The sequence below is a fragment of the Melanerpes formicivorus genome, unplaced genomic scaffold (assembly GCF_026170545.1).
Source record: "Melanerpes formicivorus ecotype bairdi unplaced genomic scaffold, bMelFor1.0.p_v2 SCAF_7, whole genome shotgun sequence".
Lineage (NCBI taxonomy): Eukaryota > Metazoa > Chordata > Aves > Piciformes > Picidae > Melanerpes > Melanerpes formicivorus.
Window position 1 is genome coordinate 5,664,074 of NW_027142359.1, and position 22,392 is coordinate 5,686,465.

A 22,392-nucleotide genomic window follows, 5' to 3' on the forward strand; every position below is an offset into this window, starting at 1 on the left:
AAACAAACAGCCACCATCCTCACCCCCATTTGTATTTATCAGGAGAGCATAAAAATAATGAAAATGGATAAAAATTGATTTATCGGGAACAGATAAAAACCAACCAAACAACTTACCCCACCCCAAATCAAAGCAAAAAGCCACAACTAACAAAACCAACCTGTTCCTAAAAGTCAAATAATTTAACTGTTAATATCTGTAAAACCAAAGATGAGTTAAATAGTTTTGTGTTTGTACTTAGAAAAGCGGTTGAAGAAGCAAGAGACCCTGAGCTGCAAGGAGTAACAGTTTATGTTGCTCAGGATTGCACAGGTAAATGTTGTGATTATGTCAATGTTTGCAAATGGTTTACGTGCTTTTTATGCCTTCCAGCAAGCACTTAGCCACAGAGCTCTGAAGGAAAGAAAGAAACTTAGAAATGGATCTAAAACTTGAGCTGATGTAGACAAAGGCATTTTTGATACATGCAGATGTTTGCTCTCTTTGAGAATTAGGCATCACAACTTGAAAGCTTTGTACATTGCTTGTTTGGTATCTTCCAGTGGAAGATAATGGAATTCCAAACTCAACAAAATAACTTTTCCTTATGGTCTTCTTTTTGTAATTTTTTTGGTTTGGACTGGAATCTGTTAGTAATTTGTCTTTTACTCCCTTCAACATTGTTTTAGCAATAAGCTAGTAAGAACTTCCGTATCTTACTAAAAATGACCTCCCCAAACCGACCAAACAACTGACAAATACTTCAGCTAGATTTGTTAATTACATTTTATGTGTCTTTTGCACTACAGGATTCTCTTTTACCCATTTTTCTAGTGGAAAAAAACCCTATTGTGCCAGTCTGTTAGACTAGTAAGAAGGAATTTTTTGCTTGGAGTTCACAGATGTGAGCGGGATATTGAGCCTGAGTCAGTGGTAACCTTTCTTCTGGTCCAGCATAACATTTTAAATAACAATAGGCAGAAGAGCTTTGAGCTCTGGATGTTCAGGAGCAGAACATGATGACAAAATAAACTAAACACATTGTGAAGCTTCACACTAATGACCATAGTCCTCAAGATCTAACCCAATGTATTACCCGATCCTATGATTTAGTAGCCGTGCTGAGCTCCCAAAATTTTAGTTGTGTCTTAACTGATCTTGAGGTAGGAAGACAAGATTGACATTCCTGGGTAATCAATCAAACTGGTTTTAAAGAGACACTGTTTAATCATAGCCTACAAAACACTTTCACCTGACTTAAAATGACATCAGAAACTTAAAACTCTATTAATTTTTCACTGCTTTGTTCTGGTGATAATTTTCACATCTCTCTTAGACTGGAGGGAGTTGGACTACATGACCTTTGGAGGTCCCTTCCACCCCAAACCATTCTATGATTGTTTTTTCACTCACTTTCAATGACTGTGTTGTGTTAACTTTAGACATTGAACCTGGGTTCAATCAGTTATCATCCTTTTTAACATATAGATGTTGCTCTTCGTTTTAGGCTTTCAAGTTTTAACCTACTCCTTTTAGAAGAAATTTGTATTAAATGGATAAATATTTACTGGCTTTCTCCCAACCTGCCCCTTCTGCATTTCCTTGGCAAATGTGTTTTATGTGAGCAGCAGCAGATGAGCATTCTCCAGAACACTGCTGGAAATAAGGAGGCATAACCACAGTTTTCCTCAGAGTCAGTGGGGAGTTGTGTTTCAGGAGGACAGGAGGGTTTGGAAGAGATGCAGCTTTAGTTTGTCAAACCACATGATGCCAAGCTGTAGCTATGTCTTTGTAAAAACCAGCGGTTGGATTTTAAATACGAATCTTCCTATGTGTCTCCTTTCAGTCTACAGTTCAGATGTTATTGACAGACAGTGTTCTTTCATGGATTCTGGGAAAGCAGACACAAAAGCTGTGATTATATTAGTTCCTGTGAGACTCGGTGGAGAGAGAACAAACATGGACTACTTAGAGTTTGTAAAGGTATGAAATGAGAGTTCAATCATTTTTCAAAGAGTAGCACTAGGTGGTATGAGCAGTGACTTCATGATGGTAATCTTCTACCTATTAAATGTGTGGTGGTGATTTTACAGTGGAAGGTTGTAAAGTTTGACTTTACAGATTTTAAATTTCCCTATTACAAGATCAGACATAATTGCAGAGCACATGATGTTCCTTGGTGAAGCAGTGATAACTGGCCTGCTCCTAAAGCCGCTACCTGAAAAGACATTAAGGCAGCTGCTCAAATTCTAACTGGTAATTTAGTTACATATGCTGTTAGAGTTGTGCCATATTAAGCATCAGTCAGCATTTTAAAATATAAATATACTAAATTCCTTGTTCTGTTTCTTAGCTTCTTAAATGTCAAATGGTTTAAGGTTGTTCCTTGTCCGTTCTTCCTATTTCATTTTCTTTTTTTCTTCCCCTTAAGAGAGAGAGGATAGAAAATTTTGATACCTTTAGTCACTACCTCAGGTGGTTTTTTTCACTCTCTGGGCATTAGGGGGAATGTTTCTAAGGACAGTGATGAAGGATTAGCAAGCAGTTGCCATAAAAATTGCCTGGGAAAAAGTAAAACTCAAGGAGAAGACAGAGGGGAGGAAGGTCTATGCTGTCCTCTCTGCAGATGTTCTGTATATGGCGCTGACACCTGAAGATGTTCAGTAATCCCACCTCTTGAACGCAAGAATGCTTCTCCTAGCCCTGTTCCTGCTTTATCATTGCTTTTTATGTCTTATAAATTCTTGGTTTACTTTATAAAATACCATAATGTAGTAGCATCAACAAAATCTGAGACTCTAACATCCTTTGTTTCTTTGCTGTAAAATTCCTACAAAGACTTGTTTCCTAATGTCACAGAGAGACAAAGCTATGAAGCCTCTTTATTTTAGTGATTAACTATTAAATTTGGGGTTTGTTTCCTGCTTCTTGTCTTTTCATACAGTTGATTTTAGAGAAGTTTTAATCCTGTCACAGTTAGGATAAGCCTGTGCTTTCATACATGATCTACAGAAACCTTACTTTATTTTCAGTATTAAGTGCAGAAAGTCCAGTCCAGGACAACACAGTGCCTGTACTTGTAAGCTAACACACAGTTGCTTCTGCAACTTTCCTACAGCTTTCTCAACAAAAGAGTGTGAAAGAGCTGGAGTCTCTTCTGACTTTTATTATTGACAGGTGTCTGTGCCTACTTTTACCCAGCAGAAGCTTTCACCATTTAGCTCTCAAATCCCCTCTTTTGCCAGTGTAAAATACATTTACATGGCACTGAGTTTCATAGCACAGTTACCTCATCTCAGCTTGCCTTGTACAACTCACCAGGTTTCTGCTGCTCATTTACCAAGCTGGGTGCTGCCTTCTGCTACCTCTTACAAGGACTGTGATGAGGGCTTTCAATTGCATGTATTAGTCACTCCAGGCTCTATCTTGACTGTCCACAAGAAGTGATTATGTTTCTTGGGGTCTGGATTTAAGTTAAAAATGCAGATTTCAGAATGTAGTACAAGGGGTAATTTTTACAAAGGACTTCATATTTATGGCTGAAAATGGATAAATTTTTTATCATTCACTTCTACAAGAAAATTCCCTTAGATTAAACAGTTATTAATTACTCTGAGTAGCTTTGGTCCCTTTCTCTTTCCCTGGCAGAGAATGTGCCTTCCTTAATTTGTTTCAGCCTTTCCCTCTGATCTGCCTGAAGCTTCTGTATTGCTCAGCCATGGAGGAGTGTTTTCTACAAAAACCTTCTCATTCTTATTTTAAGTAAGCATCACTTTGTCTTGACCCCTGTCAACCATGCTGTAGGTGCCTTTGTTAGCATCTCAGGTGAGGAGTACAATAGATTTTGTTATGTTCCATTACTTTATCATTGTCTAAGCAGAGAACATTTTCTCTCCAGGAGCTTTGCTCTTATTAGTACCTGAAATATCAATCATTTTGTTGAGAGAAATTTTCCCTACTTATACAATGATAATGTAATGGTTATACTTTTAATGGTTTGATCTCTTAGAGGAGAGGATATAGATGTGACTGCCAGCTAATGGAGATTTCACTTCAGCTCAACTGATGGTCTGCTGGATTGCTGTCCCAGTTTGGGCCAGCATCCAAGTTTTTGGACCCAGCACTCATCTAGTGCCGGGAGGAAACCACTGTGATTTATGGGCATTTAAAGGCTGTTCAGTTTTCAGAGTATTTAATGGTCCTGGGCTTCAGTTGCATTAGAACAGTTGGGCTCAGCTTTCCAAAGTGCTCAGTGCTGGCAAAATTCATCTCCCACTGGAGTTAGTGGGATAACTAATGGAGAATGGTGTGAAGCCAAGACTGAATATTCACAAAAATCCTAATGAGCCCTGGTAAAAAACAGCCTCATGAAAGCCAGAGCAGTAGAAATATGTTTAAGGGAGAGGGAAGTCCTCTGTGCCTTCTTCCATTCCTTTCCTAGGAGCTTTTAATAGGGAAATGATCAAGGGTGGTTTCTTTGGTGTCTGTTGCCTGTGACTGCATCCAGAGCTTGGGGGTGATAGAGGAATTTCAGTCAGTTGAACTACTGCAATGGCAAAATCACATAGATGCAGGTAAATCCTTCTCCCCAGTGAGAAAAATCACTATTTTATTATGTAATGATAGATCTTCTAGGTTTGTCTGCTGGCATGGGCAGGTGCACTGCAAAACACAGCTCATTGCAGCCTGAATGGTCAGAAACAGACTGGCAGCACTGGTGTGACTGCCTCTTTCTGTCCTTAGCACCTCCTAGCTTTGCTGTGGCTGGTAGATTTCTTCGTTGACACCTCCAGACCGGTCCCCCTTGAAATCCCATTAGCTGTATTTGCAGTGTCTATGTCTCCAAGTTTCTACATACTGATGGCTCTGATTCCTCTACCCTCCCAGTCAACATCCAGTAAGATTTATGGGCCATGTCTTTGTGTGTCTCTCCTCCTGTATTTTGGGCTGCTGTTTTTAGAGCTGTATCTTGTAATTACTCTTGCTTCAACTGGCGTTTTTCCCTATGATGTAGAAGTTCACACTCTAGACAGATTTCTGCATTTGAATGCAAAAAGAAGAGAGCCCTCAGGGCCGCAGGGATGTAAATGAATATGAACTCTGTAAATCTGAATACTTGGACACCTTTTGACTAAGCAACTTGTGCTCAGCTTGTATGACATTAGGTTTTGTTTCTTCCCTCAAACTGATCCTGCCAATTCTCTCAGTGTATGGGCATCTCATGGAAAAAAAGGGAGGACCTTCTCTGGAATACCTGGTGGTGCTTTCTCTTGGGTGAGCTGTAAGCTTCTAAAAATTGAGTCAAGTCCCAGAAAGTCAGGAAGTCAAAGACAAAAAAGAAGTTAAAAAAAAGCTATTTGCCTCAAACAAGCAAAGAAAGAGCAGAGATTTTCATTCCCTTTCATGCTTTCTCTGTTTAACACTGTCCTTTCTTCTTGTAGGGAATTTTAAGCCTTGAGTATTGTGTTGGTATTATCGGTGGCAGACCCAAGCAGTCGTATTACTTTGCTGGATTTCAAGGTTAGTGTTTTAATGTGTTACGGCTCTTCAATATTTTTCTTTAAGAGTTAGGAAGTTAATATTGAGCCAGTGGGGAAATAGCATGATTAAAATAGCAAAATGAGTACCTTATTAATTCATCATATCTACCCAAGTCCAGTCATTTGTCATTTACCCCATACGGTAATTGGATTCTGTAAAATGTACATTTAATTTCCTTTGTTGCACAAACAAGGCATAATTTATCTGTTTCACCCAACTTCAGGAGCCTTTGCTGCTACTGTCTGGCAGTTCCTATTTACATATTTACTGTTTTTACTAGTTTAAGTGGTGTTAGTTGATCCTTAAATGACAAGCAATATATTCTCCCTGTCAGGATGAAGCAGCACGATGCATTTTTCATACGCAAACTCCAGAATATAATTGTGTGTTTGTAAAAGTAATTTTATCACCAAAAATTAAATGACAGTCTCATCACTTTATAAAAATTCTGCTTATACAAGCATATTTGATTATGCAAAAGTTAATCTGTCCTGCAAAAACCTATGCTGCAGTCAATGAATATCAGCCTGGCAAGCAGTTACTTGCTGGCTCTTCTTTTTTCTTTCTTTTTTTTTTTTCCCCAGCTGTTCTGCATAGAAATTGGATTGTAAGCAGTGTAATAATAAGGTGTTTTTTGAATTACTTGTCTTCTGTTTTGTCCTTGTAGATGACAGTTTGATTTACATGGATCCTCATTACTGCCAATCTTTTGTAGATGTCAGCATAAAGGATTTCCCTCTTGAGGTAGTATGGATATAGACCTGGCACTGTTTTCTTCCCATATGAATCAAACACTAATTATTTAGCAATGTTCTAGCTAGCTGCATCTTTATGGCTTTACAGTTACATGTTATTTATCAAAGTTCTGCCCTTCTTTATAGGCCTATAATCAACAGAATGACCAGAGGTTAAAAACTCAACATGGGGATTTAATTTTTACTTCATTAATCTTCATCTATTTTAATGATCAAAAACCCTCAAAAATAGGTGATCACTTCATTGAAGTCAGTATTTCCAGTACTTAAACCTGAATGATTTGGATTTGGTTTTGCTAGTTTGTCTTTTTTGTCAGTTTTGGTTTTATTTTAAATTGCAATTTTAAGTTGCAATCAAAATCATGGAGAGAATTACTGTTAGTATTCAATAGTAGGACTGTGTTGTCAGGAACCAACCTTCCTGTAGGTTTACCTCCTGCTTTATTTATTGAGGAATTTGTAACATTTCTGTACTGGAGTAGGTGGGTATCATTTAAAATGTAACTTATGCTCCTGACAACTTTGCAGGTCAGTTTTTTTACCTTCATACAATGAGAAATTTTTGAGGCATGCATGGCAATGAGGTTTTTGGCTGCCTAGATGAATTTCACTCAACTCTTCTGAACTGCTTGGTTTAAAAAAATGTTGTTGTTATTTTTACTCAAGCTATTTTATAGAACAATAGCAGGTTCCCAGAAACTGACAGGTCTGAAAGTGTCGGTGCTGCATTGATTCATTCCTGCCCCCTTTCTAGGGTGTGACTTCCTAGTGCAGCTGGATGTGGTGAATGAATCTCATCAGGCTCTGGTCTTAAAAAACTTGCCTGGTTTGGATTGTTTGTTGTGGGGGTTTTGTTGTTGTTGGGTTTGTTTGGTTTGGTTTAGTTTTACAGTAGTTTTTCCCTTTAACCTCTTGCCAAAGTTGCATTGAAAATAGATAGACCTGAAGGAGGTTATTGGAGAACTCAATTTAGAAGTACCATGGGAAAACATTATCAGTTGCAGAAGTAAGTGTTCAGTAGCTACAGTACTCACAGGAGAAGTACTTAGTGCCATCCATACAAACTTGTTTTGATCTTGTGTCCAAATTCAACATGAACTTGCAGCCTCGTTAGAGCAACTCTTCATGCAGTATAGAAACACTCTGGGTGCATCCACTGCTCTAGATCGGAGTTGGCTATTAGTAGTGGTTCCTCACACCACTGTCTTTTGTGAGCTTAAGTACTCCCAAGCACAGAAACACAGTTTCAAAAACAACATACTGTGTTTTGCTAAGGAAGAGGAACACAAACATATCCCCACCACCTCTAAAAACCTATCTGCCTGTTGTAGAACTCTGGAATGTTTGCAATGAAATCCTGTAAACAGTGGAAGTGAGTCATACACAGCCCTTAAAGTCCCACCTAAAGAAGTGAGCAGGAGAGCTTAAATTAACTGTTTGCACTTAGCATGTAAGTCAGAAGGTGTGTATTGAAGTGATAGATCTTCATAGGCTTCTGTTCTGTACAGCAGTGAAGAGTTCAGTTGAGAACAGTGGAGTGAACTGCAATGGCTGTTTGTTTTTATCATGAAAAGAAAGATTTGTTGACATACATTGAAGTTATCACAATACCTTCATCAAAATACCAGCAAATAGCACTGAGGAAAAGTATTTATATCAAAAGATTTGCACAGGGCTAATACCAAAACCTAGGGCTGACTCCAAGCAAGCACTACATATTTCAGTATTTATGCTTTAAAAGATGCCTTAATTAGCATGGCATGACATAGAAGTATTAGATTATTCTGAATTAAACAAACAAGCAAAAGAACAGAGCAGCCAAATGTATCAGAAAATATTCTAGACAGAAACTGCCATTATTTTTAGAGATGCGTTTAAGATTTACCCCATTGAATTATCTGGAAGAAGAGTTGGCGAGTCCCAGCTCTCCCTTCTTGTATTGTGGCAGCAGCCAGAGATGATAACCAAGATCCTTGCCCCTTTATGCTAATGGATGTAGTAAAATACAGTGAAGATTTTACAGTTTAATTGAGTAAGCCAGACAAAAGATGGGAAGGGCACAAAGCAGCAGAGCTAAAGTGACTTCCTTAAGGTCATCCCATAGCTCAGTGGCCAAGCTACAAAACAACCAAATCATTTTGCTTTCTGTTCTCATGACTAATTCTCCAGATTGTGCTGCAGACTGGCATTAATAGGAATTTCCAAATAATAAGAATAATCAGGTTTTAAAATGTATTTTGGAGGTACATGAACTGCCAGCTTGGCTTGATGGCATCCTAATGCTTTTCTGCAGAGAGAAAACATATTGCAATTTAACGTTTAGTGCATTTAATAGTATTATATCTTTGTCCAGATATGTCAGAAGTAAACAGAAATTGCTTTCTTAGCGTGGATAGTTGCTTGGTAGATTTATCTGTGGGGAGTATTTTCAAAATTGACAAATTGTCCAGAATAAGTTGGAAATCAATCCACTCTGTATTGGCTTCCAGAATCCATTTGTTTGGAGGAGTGGGGGAAAAAAATACAAATCCTACCCACTTCTTTGTTGTCCAGTGATTTGTGTGGCATTAAGGCTCCTGCCCTGAAGAGCAGAGCACGACTGTAGTCGCCGTGCTGCTGCTGAAATGTGGCATTCTGGGGTATTTTAGGCAGGGTTTGATTGTGTATTCGATGACTCAGGATTGCATATTCAAAGCACAATTTCTGCATGTGAGATTTGAACAGAATCGGGGTGGGGGGGGAAAGGATGACCGAAATCACTCTTGTAGAAATAGCACTTCCCATCTTTGCTTTTATTTGTTAGCAGAGGTTTAGTAGAAATGCTTTTCAGGTTTGTAAGCACAAGAACAGTATGTTTCCATGTGGAGAGCTATTTCACTGACACACTCTGTGCTGTTTTCATCTGTAGATTGACTTTTTTGATAGGCAAATAAAAAGACAGAATGGGTTTCTGATACACCAAGTGCTTGCTGTGAGCTGCCAGGGGTTGCTACTGCTGTACCCAAAGGAGATGGGAACAGCTGGTGATCCTTGAGAGGGGAAATGCAGTAGTGTTGGTAAAAAAACCTCCTGTGCTGCTGCGTGCTGATGCTCCCGTGGTGTGAGTGAGTTGTCCTGCTCCTGTGATGGTCCTGACCAGCGTGGCGCCAGCAGATCTGGGAGCTGCACATGGCTTGCATGTCACTGTGGAAGGAAATGGTATAGAATATTCCCTGGATAATGTTGATTACTGGGGGAAGCTGATGAAGAACAAAATCTGCCTTTCCCTCCAGCAGTGTCTTCGGTGCAGTGTGGTGCAGATGTGCTGTGATCACATTTGTTCCTGAGCAGCTGGGCCTGACTCACCAGTGATTTAAGACAGGGAGATTCTGGGTAGCCCTGCATCGTAGAAGCAGAGTAAAGAGGGGCTACCTTTGAGAGAGAATCAGTGATGACACAAGAATTTCAGTTATTGGACAATGAGCTTCACCAGAACTACAGTTCCTGTAATGACTAAACAGAGACCTGGGGTAGAAAGCATCTACTGATTTTTTTTCCTGTCACAAACTGTGAGTGAGGAGCATGGGGAAGGGAGGTTTGTATTTGTTTGTTTTTTCTTATGGCACGGCTGCTGATAGTATCAGTTCACAGCACTGTCAGAGCATCATCTGTCACAGAAAGAGATTTCATGTTAGGAAAAGAAACATTTATAATGTGGGGCATGTTGTTTGGCTTGTTGCTACTTGTGGGTTATTGCAAGATGGCTTTGGTTTTGTGGGTTTTGTGAGGTGTTTTTTTAACCCATTTAATTTACTGAAGGAAAATGCATGAGGTTGGTTTATTCCATTATGTCTCTTTTTATAGAGGCTGGGGGAGGGAAGGGGGCAATGGGCGTTGATAGTAAAGCAGTAATTGTAAGATAGTGCAAAAGCTGTTACAAATTCAATTTGCAGAAGAGCATTCACCTCCCCTGCCTTGGGAATATTCATAAAGTACTGCTCAGAGCAGCAGAGCTCTGACAGACTTCAAACTCAGTGGTGGTGTGTGCAAGTTTGGGGAACACAGTGTAAGCACCAGGAGGTTAGGTACATATGGAGAAGAGTAGAATCACCTGAATATTTGGGGAGGGGGTCAGAAGAAATTACTTTAGAAGTGTGTGCTGCCTTTTTATTCAAGTGATAGAGGGGGATTGTATGTTAAAGCTGTTGGGGGGGGGGGGGGGGTGGAAAGTAAATGCATTTGGTCTGTATCTTTCTCAGCCCTAACCAGGGTATCTCATGTTATTTTTAATCTTGAAACTTGCAGTCATTCCACTGTCCTTCTCCCAAAAAGATGTCATTCAAAAAAATGGATCCTAGCTGCACAATAGGATTTTATTGTAGAACTGTGCAGGACTTTGAGAAGGCTTCTGAAGAAATAACGAAGGTAGGTGTTGAAGTGACCACATTGATTCCCCAGCTGTGCGTGTGCTGCCTGCAGATTACAGGGGAGAATCAGCTTCTCTCTGCTCAGCAGACATCATTCTCATCTTGATGTTTATTGCTGCCTTTATCACGATGAGAAATCCAGCTTGGGTTTCATTTCATCAGGTTTTAGGTGTTAGTAAAGCCTGGGGAGAGCCTGGGTTGGATTGGTGTCTGAGGAGCAAGCTGCTGGGCTGTGGCTGGGCTGGCAGCGGCGGGCCCACGAGGTGGCACTCGTGAAATGGGAATGTGGTGGCTGCGGCCAGCCCTGACCAACCCCGGGGATCCCCCAGCCCAGGAGCCAGTGGAAAGGCAGGCAGGCAGGCCTGCGGGGAGGAGGGAGGGGGGGGAATTGTATGTAAAGGGAAGCGTTGGATCCATCCCAAACTGTGTATTATTGCTCGTTAGCCTAAGTGCTCTTTTCAGTGGCACCTCGGTGCAAGGCAGTGTGTTCATGATTTGGTAACAATGTTTGGAAGTCTACAGAGCAGTTAGCACCCAGAAATCTCTGATCATGTCCTGCCACTTGAAAAACACCTAGAACAGGTTCATTTAGGTTGAAATGGGAAGGACTTTTCTTCCCCCTTGATTATTACAGCAGGTGCCTGTATGAATACAGCATTATTCATACCTCGTGGTAGCTGTGGTAGCAAATAACAGTGTTTTATGATCTTAAAAAATAGTCTGAAAGGATGCAGCAGAAGATGGTCACAATGTTATCATTCTAATCACAGCAGTTATTACAAGAGCACAAAGAATTGGTGTTGGATAGCATTCTGAATGGCTGGGATCAGCGTAATAGCCAAAAAAGCAATTTTACAGAATCATGGAATTGTCAAGATTGGAAGGGACCCCAAGGATCATCTAGTTCCAACACCCCTCCACTAGATCAGGTTACCCAGAGCCGCATCCAGACTGGCCTTAAAAACATCCAGGCATGGGGTTTCCAACACCTCCCTGGACAACCTGTTTTAGTGTCTCACCACTATTATGGTGAAGAACTTCTTCCTACCATCTAGTCGTATCACTACCTGACACCCTAAGAAGTCCTTTACCAGCTTTCTTGTAGGCCCCCTTCAGATATTGGAAGGCCACAGTAAGCTCTCCTCACAGCCTTCTCTTCTCCAAACTGAACAACAACTTTAAAACTTAATCCTGTAAGTAATCTTCAGTAGATTTTGATTGATGTTGAAGTTGTTTCTTTGATACACAGAGAGGTAGAAAATAGATTTAAAGAAACAGAAGCTCTTAAGCAACAGATACATGGAAAGATTCAGTAGTGAAGTTCCTATTCTTCCATGTTTCCCTGCTCTGTCATATGTATAAGCAAAGATGTCACAACATGGTAAAAACAAATCTTAATTACAAAACTGATTGCATTGGAAGTTCTTTTCCTCTTTTTTCCTCCCCCCTTCATTTGGGATTAAATACATTTCTTTTTCTGGACATTTGCTGTGAAAATACTTGTGGCTGCTCAAAGTCTTGGAGCTGTTGTCCTCGTATTTTAGATAGAAGTCCTTTAATATAGTATTTTATATAAATATATTTCAGGTACAGTAAATTTGAATATGGAGGAAAGTTTGGATACAAATACAATGTGAGAAATATTCTGTGATTGTTTCTTAATCCTTCCTTTACATCCTTTGTTTTTTTTCCTGCTCTTCCATTATTTTTCCCTTTGTTTGCCATTTGAGTGAGAGAACTCTTGAACTGTAAAGCGTGGTATAGTCCCAGTGCACCTTGTGTAGGCTAAACTGAAAAATTCAGGTTCTTGCTGCTTTCGTTGGCAAGAGTAGCTCAGAGAAAAGATTTAGCTTTTATTACTTGAGGATAAACCTTAGGAGCCATACATTCAGTGATAGAAATTAGGGGATTGAACTCAAGGGCCTAAATGGAGTGATTGGTGAGACTCCAAGTCACATCCCAGTTCCCCTTTGTTTCTGTACTTGGTGTTAGGCAGCTATCGTTGAGTAGTTTAATAATACCTGCAATTAAATGGCCAATAGGTTAAGGAGACCTGGAGACTTGAAGGATGGATTTACTGACTCGCTCTGGTCTTCTGTCTTGCACTTCCAGCCCAAATACCAAGCAGGCACAGCAGTTTCTGTCTGGCAGATCCAGGAGGTCAGCAAGGAGCTCTGGCCTTGCATAGCCCTGAGGTGGCTCTGCCTGTTCCTGGCCGCAGCCTCTGCTGCTACTTTTATGTTGTTACTTCACTGGTACCAGGCTCATCTCTGCTGATGCAGTGAACTGTTTCCCTGTCAAAGCCCATGATCTGTCCTGATGTGGAGGGGCCATCTCTGAAGGGGTGATGGTTGGTCACCATGCATTCTCTGAGATAGCATGGTCAGTTTTCTGTTGTGAATTTGCAGTTAGGACCTGGCCTAAGTCCACCCATCCACTTCACAGACCAGCAAACAGCCTTCGTGTGAATATCAGGTCCTATTCCTCCTAAGCCATCTTGAACTCAGCCCGGAGAGATTAAGGGTTGGCATCCAATTAGCCACTCTTCTCAAGAAAAAAAAGCATTTGTATGGCCTACAAACTTTTTCCCTTTCTAATGCTCATTTCTTACTCTTCTCTTGCTTTGGCTTATTATGTCTATGTCTCTCCTCTATCTCCTTGCTCTTTCACCCAGGTTTCACCTTACAATAACCAAATGCAATTAAAATAGACAAGTGGAAAATTTCAGACCACAGTAAAACTCAAGGATTTTACTGTGACTGTGATTTGCCTTTTTTCTTTTTTTTTTTAAACTCCCCCTCAGCCCCTGATGGCCTTTTTTTAAATAGTTCTTACTGCTTAAAGATCTATTTAGGCTTTTTTACTGGCTTTAGATTAATTATTCTAATGAAATCACATTTAGTGATTTCAGTCCCATACCTCTAGGCTAATGTAGTTCTGCACATTGCTGCATCACTCTGCTGTTCTTTCAAAGCAGGTAAGAACTTAAAAATCAAAATAATAATCAGGAACTAATTAAGTGTTCAAAACAACATAAAAGGCTGAAATATCTTTCAGGTTTTGGTGGATTTTTATCTGCTATTAAAGCTGGTATGTTGATCTGTTTAAGATTTATCATTCCCCACCACCTGCTTGCTACATGTTCAGTTTTCTTACATCCAGCTGTAGATTTTTGGCACCCTGGTCACCACAGCCTGTTGCTGTCATCAGTCTGGCTTTAGCCACATGCTCTCGTTTGCCTTATTCACAATGGGTTTAAGCTTTTAATAAAACCATTTGTTATTCTGCATGGTGATTCTACACTAAAAATATCTCCCCAAAATGTTTAGTTGGTGCAAAATTCCTACCTGGGCTTGAGGAAGGTGTTGTGGCCAGTAACTATTCTCTAGAGTTTTTTTATCTTCCTACAAGAGCTCCAGTGGCACTGACCCAAACAGCAGGTAGAGGTGAGATCTGTGTGGAACAGAGTGCAGGATATAGGCATGAAATTAGCAGCTACCTGAAGAAGAAATGAAGTGCTCAACAGGAGGAGGGGATGTGCAATGATTTTGGTTTAATATGATAACAGAAATGAAAATAGCATTTTTTTACCTTGCAGCCATCACTGCTTACTGTATTTCTTCAATCCCCATTAACATTTTGTCTACTGTCTGTTTGATGTTGTAGATGCTGAAATCTTCATCTAAGGAGAAATACCCCTTGTTTACTTTTGTGAAGGGTCATTCTAGAGACTATGACTTTGCTTCAAGTCCACTCCATGAAGAACATGACCTTTTCTCTGAGGATGAAAAGAAAAGATTAAAAAGATTTAGTACAGAGGAGTTTGTCTTGCTTTAAGGACATTTAACGCAAGATTATTGGCAGCTGTCCAGGGGAACACTTGCCTTTTAAAAATCAGACATCTATGTCCTCCTCCCCCTACCCCAGAAGGCAAGCTTGTGCTGAGATTGCTCTATTTTCATAACAATGATCATGTTTTATATGTTAATAGTCTTTAAAATGGCAATTAGAAATGTACTTACTAATGATTTTTGGTCACTACTAAGGCCACGTTGTGCTAGTGAAGGTAGAAGACATTGCTTTGAGCCAGGTGTGCTGCAATGTGCCCAGATCCCTCTTAGAAAGCTTGGCCAGTCCCTCAAGCTGAGCCTCTCGGTCCAGGACAAACCCTACAAGATCCATGTGGGTTTTATGTCATGGACTCTTATCCATAGGTTTTGAGACCACATTATTTCTGCTTGTAAACAAAACATGAGTTGTGTGGTAAGGGTAGAACTCTGCTCTGTCTTGCTCTGTAAGCCCAAGTCCTACTTAACACTGTCATGGTGTGTGTGTGTCATGGTGCCACACACAGCGGGAGAAAGGTAAGTTGGATCCATCAGGAGTAATTGTCAATTGCAATACTGACAGAATTATATAGGCTGACTTGTGAGTTAAGGTACTATTTAGCAGTATGATTTTATAATGGTTTCTCATTAAGCTTGCTTTGGAGCCTTAATATGAGGAGCAAAGATAAAAGGTTACCTTTCCCCACAATTTTTAAAGGTTATACTATTAACATTAACTGCAACCAATCAAAGCAGCTACAGACAATTATTAGAAGAGAGCAGTGTTTGTTTCCTGTTTCAACTACGATCATGTTGAGGCTTCTCTCCTCTTAGTGCAGCTTTTGATGGGGCAGCAGATATAACAAATTCTGGGCTGTGATTATGTGTTTTTTCTCTTTGGTTTTTTTGGTGAGGTTTTTTGGGATGGGGTTTTCTTTGGGGGGTTGTTGGTTGGTTGGTTAGTTTCATTTGTTTTGGTTTTGTTTTGATCTGTGTTATTACTGTACAGATGATTCCTTGATGGGGTGTGTATGTGTGTGTGCTCTGATCCCAAACTGATGTACAGCAATCATTTCCTGTTTTAACAAAGTAAATGAAATATTTAAGAGATGTTATTAACACTGCTTGGAAAATAAACAAGGTGTGAAACCATGAACTGCATGTGCCTTTTATATTAATATTAGAAGAAGTGGATATAATCCTGCATCTGAATCCATATCCTAAGGTGGGAATACTCTGTTTATTTGCAATAAAGGCAGATTTTGTTGTTGTGTTGTAAACCAAATGTGAACCTCTTCTAAGTGCTCTTGAGGCACAAATGTTGCAGAGCCAAATAATCCGCGTCCACATGTATTCATTAAAGCACCTTTTCTCTTAGAAGTGACTAACAGATTTCAGGCAGAACTAGCTCAAACCTGGCTTTGTGTTGGGGCTGGAGTGTGTGTCTGCATGTGCTAATTAAGTTAATATTGCAAAAAGCCAACATGAGATCGTGCTCACTTGTTTTCCGAGGGGGAAAAAAAACTACACCCCATACATCATTTGTCTAAATTAGTAACCTCTGCACCATTGAATCCTACTAATAATTGGCATCATGTTACTTTTAGATGCTGCATGTGCGTAAGGATGCTTGGGTGCTGCATGTGAGTGAGGGATGTTTGGGTGCTGCATGTGAGAGGATATTTGGTTTGATCTTAATATTTTTCATTAATAGCCCAGAGGAGGGAGTAAACAACATATTTATGGAATTTAGATGTCAAAGTGGACAGAATTGTGAATGTCAGCAAGAGCTAGGAAATAGAAGCCTTCTGGCTAGGGAAGCACAAGTTAATGTAGCTTTAGCAAAAATAAGGCAAAGCTGTGGAGTGGTTCCTTTGGGTACCAGCAGACAGGAAATTAGAGGTGAAGTTGTACTTTGCTTTCATGTTGAAATTTAAAAATGCAGCCCTATGCTGCATCATTTGGGTTCTCAGACACTGGAACAGGTGCCCCTGGAGGGACTTTTAAAAGATGCAAAGATGTGGTGCTGAGGGACGTGGTTTAGCCCCATACTTGCTAGAGTTAGAGAATGGTTGGACTTAATGGTCTTGAAGGTCTTTTCCAACTGAAACAACTCTGTGATTCTAGAGACAGGGATATAATTGGTATAATCTGGTTTCACTGATGGTCTGCTGTCTGTTTACCTTTCCATGAGGAAAGCATTGACAAAATGCACAGAAGAACAGGAAAAAAGATCAGGAGCCTGCAGGGATGGATTTAAGGAACATAAATTTATATCTCTGTGGCTTTGTTATTTCAAGTTAAAGAGGGAGGTGATGGAGGGAAGCTCTCCAGTTTACAAATACCAACTGTATGTGTGCAGGCAAGGGGGAGAGAGGCTAGAGGGACTGCTGAAGGACAGATATGGTTGGGAAAGGGGAATATGCTCAAGGAGAAGCTTCCTGCAGGGGAATAGAAGGCTAAATTAAATATTCTCACCCCAATGTGTTTAAAGTCTTGCCATGCAAGGCGGCTAAAAACCAGTCTGGCCCAATGGCTAAGAAGTGCAGGGTGAAGAACAATCTGCATTTGGCTGAATCAGTAACGTCTTTTACAGCTTCTGTTGTTGTAGTAATCATAATAAAATGTAATCAGCTTCAGAGGCTTTCATGCACCAGAGTCTGCAGTGTTTGTAATGAAGTTGAAAGTGTGCTCAGTTGTGTGAGACTAACAAAGATCTGTCGCTGTGCAGTGGACTTTTTTCCCCCAATTATGTGGTCTTTTGGTTTTGGTGGGGTTTTTGTGGGGTTGTTTCTTTGTTTTTGGGTTTGGTTTTTTTTTAGTGAAAGTTGCTGTACAATGGTGTCTCAAGTCACAGAGACCCACATCTCTTGAGAGGCAGCCTTCAGCCTCAACAGCATCAAAGGAACAACTGTTCCCACACTGTTACCACCTACACTTGGATTTTGGAACAGGCAGGGTAAAAGTACAGAAATACTTGAAGGGGCTGATGAGAAAACGGGACAGATTTTGAGAGGGCCTGTTGTGACAGGACAAGGGGGGATGGTTTGAACTCAGAGGGAGATCAGTCTAGAGAGAAGGAAGAAGTTTTTCACAGTGAGGGTGGTGGCACTTGGCATATGTTGCCCAAACAGGAAGCCCCATCCATGGAACCATTCTAGTCAGGCTGTTTGGAGCTCTGAGCAACCTGAACTATTTCCAGATGTCCCTGCTTGCTCCAGGGATCTTGGACTAGAAGACCTTGAAAAGTCCCTTCCAACCCCAAACATTCTATGATGCTATGAAAATGGATGTTTTGGAAACCCACACAATGAAATGCAATGACACTGGTGATTGCAAATCCCTACTCATTCCTGATAATTCTGTAAGTGTCCTTCACCCAAGCCTTTGTAACTTGTTCTGCTGCACACTTAGGAATACATCACAGGCTGCTCCATCCTACTGCAGTGCAGTGGTTTTGTCTGAGATGGAAACTAAAGGATGAATTTTCCTTCATCCGGAACTCCACTGGCTGAAGTTCAGGTATCTTTAAAAAACCCTAAGCTAGCTGTCTCTCTGGAACTGAACTGTGTTCAGAAGACCCTTGTTTTGGTTTTCCTGTGCTAGAAATGCTCAAATGGAAATACAAGAGCTAGAGTATGGAAGTGTTAACAAGAAAAATGTTCTGCCATCCCAACAGCAAACGTCTCTGGAAGGGCAGAATAGTTTCATTTGTCTCAGTAACGTTTGCAACATCTTTGCTGAATTTATTTCAATAGTGGATTATTTGTTTCCTTTTTGACTGAGGGCAAGAAAAGCTTCAGTGCTGGAACAGCAGCTGGGTTTTGCTGCTTTCATCAGTTAGCAGAGCCTTACTTTACCACAGCAGTATTTTATGTGAGCATGCTACAAGTAGTTGTAAAAACTTCTGGCTGTTTTTCAGTTATTTTTCTTCCTGTTTTTCCATACAAGGCTTACACACAGGGAAGCTCACAGGTTGCCCTGGTGCAGTGGTGACACAAGTTAAATTACCTGGTTACTGGAAATTAATGTTTTTTGGTAACTACAGGGGACTTTAATTGGAAACTATGTTAATCGCGTAGTAATTCTCTTTACCTCATCTGCATTAGCTCCTGAAAACCAGGCAATTAATTTGTGTCACTGCTGTTGCTGCTGCTGCCTTCAAACACAAACCAAATGAGCATTAGTTACTCACACACCCAGCAGTGGCCTGTTTTCTTAAAGGACTTCCACAAATCACTGCCTCATTACTCGCCTGCCTGATGGAACCAGACTGCACGTTCCACAGAAGGTGGCAAATAGTGGTTCTTCTCAAAGGCCGAGCTCTTAATGGCCAAAGAACCTTTTCTTCTTTTCTGCCATTTCCTTTTCCCTTAGAAAGAGAATTTCTTTGTGTGTTTCTACTATCCCTGGAGTAGAGAAGTTTTGGGGGAGACCTTATGGTGGTCCTCCAGTACCTGAAGAGGGCCTAGAAGAAAACTGGGGAGGGCCTGTTTACAAAGGCTTGTGGGACTAGGACAAGGGGCAGTGGTTTGAAACTAGAAAGGGCAGGTTTAGATTGAATATTAGGAAGAAGTTCTTTACTATGAGGGTGGTGGAACACTGGCCTAGGTTACCCAGGGAGCTGGTGGAAGTCACATCCCTGGAGACATTCAAGGTCAGCCTTGATGGGGCTCTGGGCAACATATCTAGTTGGAGATGCCCCTGCTGAGTAGTGGGTGTTGAACTAGACAGCCTTTAAAGGTCCCTTCCACCCCAATGCATTCTATGAATCTATATGATCAGCTTGACACAACCTCAGGACTCTAAATGCTGAGCTGGGACTCTGCTTTCCCCTTACGACAAACATGCTGACCTGATTTTTCAAACTGATGTGTGACTTCAGTGTCCTCTTTGACTTGCCTCACCTTGCTGGTGATTGAAACCCTGTCATACCCAGAAGTGGTGTTTGTCCCTCCCCAAGGACATTTGGGACACCAGGCTATTTGGGGATGCAGGGGAGGGATCTCCCCTTTGCAGTTAGAGTCAGAAAATAGACTTGCTCTGGAGACCTGCTTTATTTCCAGAGTTATTGAGGATCTCTAAACTGGGATGATGTAATGAAAAGCAACTGTTGGTGAGTTATGAAAGATCAGTAATGCCACCAATGAATACAAGCAGTATATTCAAAACCCAGGGCACCCCATGTTCAGTTTCTGCAACTTTCTTCTCCAAGGTGATATGGCTTTTGGGGGAGGCTGGAGCACCAGCTCCAGGAGCTTCCAAGAGGCAGAAAATACCAGGTAACTCTTATGGTCCTTTATCACCCTGCAGTGGATGACTATGGGAGTAGAGATGCATTTCTCTAGCCCTCTGTACCGGTCTGTGGAGCTCAGTCAAGTGTAACTCCCAGCAGGGCTTCAGTCCAGTGCTCCCCGTGTGGTTCCTATGGCTGCAGCCTCTGTTAGCCTATAGCTGCTTTCTGGCAGCTCAAAGGTGATGCAGCCTCACACCATCTTGGCTAGACCAGGATGTAAAGGGGGGTTAAGTTTCTGATAACTTAATCTACACTGACAAAAAAGATGTAAAGAAGCACTTGAGGGAGTCAGGATTGAGCCCTAGGTATTCATAGTTTGACCTTGTGATGAGTATCTTCATGAGATGCTTTCTGTTGCCTAATTGGATGAACTGAGCTTCATAAACAGTTCCCTTCCCTGTTTGTAAGCAGTTCACAGGCAGCTGTAATTGCTTGAAACCACGGTGTGAATAGTAAAAAGAGCTTTACTTAATGACTGCAGGAGCCCTTCTGATGCGAGAGCTCTCTGGTATTTATTCACACCAGAATTCATGACGCTTTTGTTTTCTGTGAACGCTCCTGCAAATAAAAACTTGCTCACTCTAATGTTTATGAATAAATGTGGTCGTAAATGCCATCAAAGCAAATCAGCAGGGTTTTATTTATGCAAGAAGATGTGCAAATAAATGGTTGCTGTTTTCACCTAGCTCTAGTGAATGTGTGGGCATGTGTTAAAAGCAAAGTTTGTGGGCTCTCTGCTCAGCATCACGCCTTACTCTTATTTTCCATTTCCTTCTATTCTGCTCTGATCCTGCCAGTGAATCCCTGTGCCCCAAGGGAACATGATTAAAGTCAATGTTTTAGGTATTAATCCACATCCAGCAGCTTGCTGGGTCAGTGGATAAGGTCATGCAGGGTAGTGGCATCACTTTTGGGATGCCCAGGACTGTACTTTGGTGGAGAAGAGGGAAGGGGGGCTGCAACTGCAGCCTTGTTCTGTTTTCTGCCTGGCACACAGCAGATCCCCAACAACTGCTTTATTGTCATGAGCTGACATGTGGAGCAAGGCAGCATGGAAGAGGTACAGGAGGTTATTGCCATCCTGTCTCAATCGGTGCCCTAATTAAATACAAGAGAGGATTTTCTTTTTTAAATGTCAATGTCAAGCCTTGGCAAAGGAAATTAAAATGCACTGAAATTAATGTGGTAGGAACCGTGGATGTGCTTAAGCTAGAGGATCTGTATTTATAAGGAAAGGAACTTTAAAAGGAAGCATTTTCTGATCAGAGTTAGAGTCGTAGAACCACAGACTGGTTTGGGTTGGGAAGGACCGTTAAAGGTCATCTAGTCCCCCACCCCTGCAGTCAGCAGGGATATCTGCAGCTAGAGCAGGTTGCTCAATTCAGTCTTTAAACTGGGCCATTTGCAAGTTAGTTACAGAACTGAAGGATGTTATACAAGTTTACAAATGGCACTGGGATGGGGAATTCAAACAGGACAATTGGCTTTTTTTCAAAGGCTTGTAGAGAAGAGCTTCAGCTGATCACAGAGGATGCTTCAGCTCTGAACCATGACCTCAACCTGACAGAGGTCAAAACTTCAGTTGTGATATGTTTGTGCCTGCCCTGGAGCAGGTGAGAGGACAGGCTGCTTTATGGTAGTGGGGAAACACAAAATCCAGTATTTGTTAAATACTACAAACTCATGTCTTTGCAAATATATAAAGTTCTTTGGCCTTCACAGTTCAGCCAGTGGTTTGTTCTTTTCATGCTAATACAAATTCTTGTACTAATAGGAGCATGGCCTTGAATTTCTCCAGCCGTATGGGAAAAAGTTACTTGTCTGATGGTAAACAAAGAACAGAAGAATTGATTCACTGTCTTCACTTTTAAAAAGATGGTATGAAGCAATAGTGAAGTAATTTTAATTGTGACTGTGTAACACTTGCAATCAGTAAGATCATTTGTGTTCTGTTTTTAGGGATTGGGGGGCTACAGAGTACATAGAGCATTAGAAATGCAAAACATGACCACATGTTCTCAGGATTTTGTCAGCCTTACATGAAAGAGCACTTGTGCTGGGATGCTCAGCTCTGAGGGTATTCTCTGTTCAGCCTGTATTTACAGAGATGTATGAATATTTGATTAATGAGTCATGGTCTCTGGAGAAATTTAATAACTGTACTGCTGTACAAAGCCAGCTCCTTAACTGTTAACACAGCTGCCAATAGTGTCATTGACACTGAAGCCCTTTCTGCATCTAATATATTCTGGAGAGTAAATTCCTTCGCTACAAGAGAATCCATGGGACACATTATTCAGTTATCTGTTTTGAACTGTTGCAGGCTCAATTTACAGACCTTGATTTGTAAAGATTTTTCCAGTGGAAACAAGCAGTGACACATGAACCATACAGCAGCAGTTCCGCGAAGCCATGTTGTGCAAAAGTTAGTTGGAAGGTCAGTGCTAAAGAAGAGTTGCTTTTGAAACTCTGGTGTGGTTGCTAATCAACCAGGTGTAACTACTGTTATTTTCCTCAGATATTTTTATCACATGCTGGAGCAGCACATTCAATATGCAGGTGAAATAAAAACTGTCAAAGTTATTGGT

General features: G+C 40.8%; 1 protein-coding gene across 3 annotated transcripts in view; it reads left to right on the plus strand.

The window, feature by feature from the left end:
- ATG4C (autophagy related 4C cysteine peptidase) overlaps positions 1-15,664 on the plus strand; it is a 28,317-nt gene extending 12,653 nt beyond the window's left edge. For all 3 annotated transcript variants that reach the window (XM_068140786.1, XM_068140787.1, XM_068140784.1), the window contains exons 6-11: positions 242-312; positions 1,826-1,962; positions 5,421-5,499; positions 6,188-6,264; positions 10,560-10,679; positions 14,348-15,664. In XM_068140786.1, the coding sequence (XP_067996887.1) occupies positions 242-312; positions 1,826-1,962; positions 5,421-5,499; positions 6,188-6,264; positions 10,560-10,679; positions 14,348-14,518 (655 nt within the window). In that variant the 3' untranslated portion in view covers positions 14,519-15,664. The remainder of the gene's footprint in view (positions 1-241; positions 313-1,825; positions 1,963-5,420; positions 5,500-6,187; positions 6,265-10,559; positions 10,680-14,347) is intronic.
- The last annotated feature ends 6,728 nt before the right edge of the window (positions 15,665-22,392 follow it).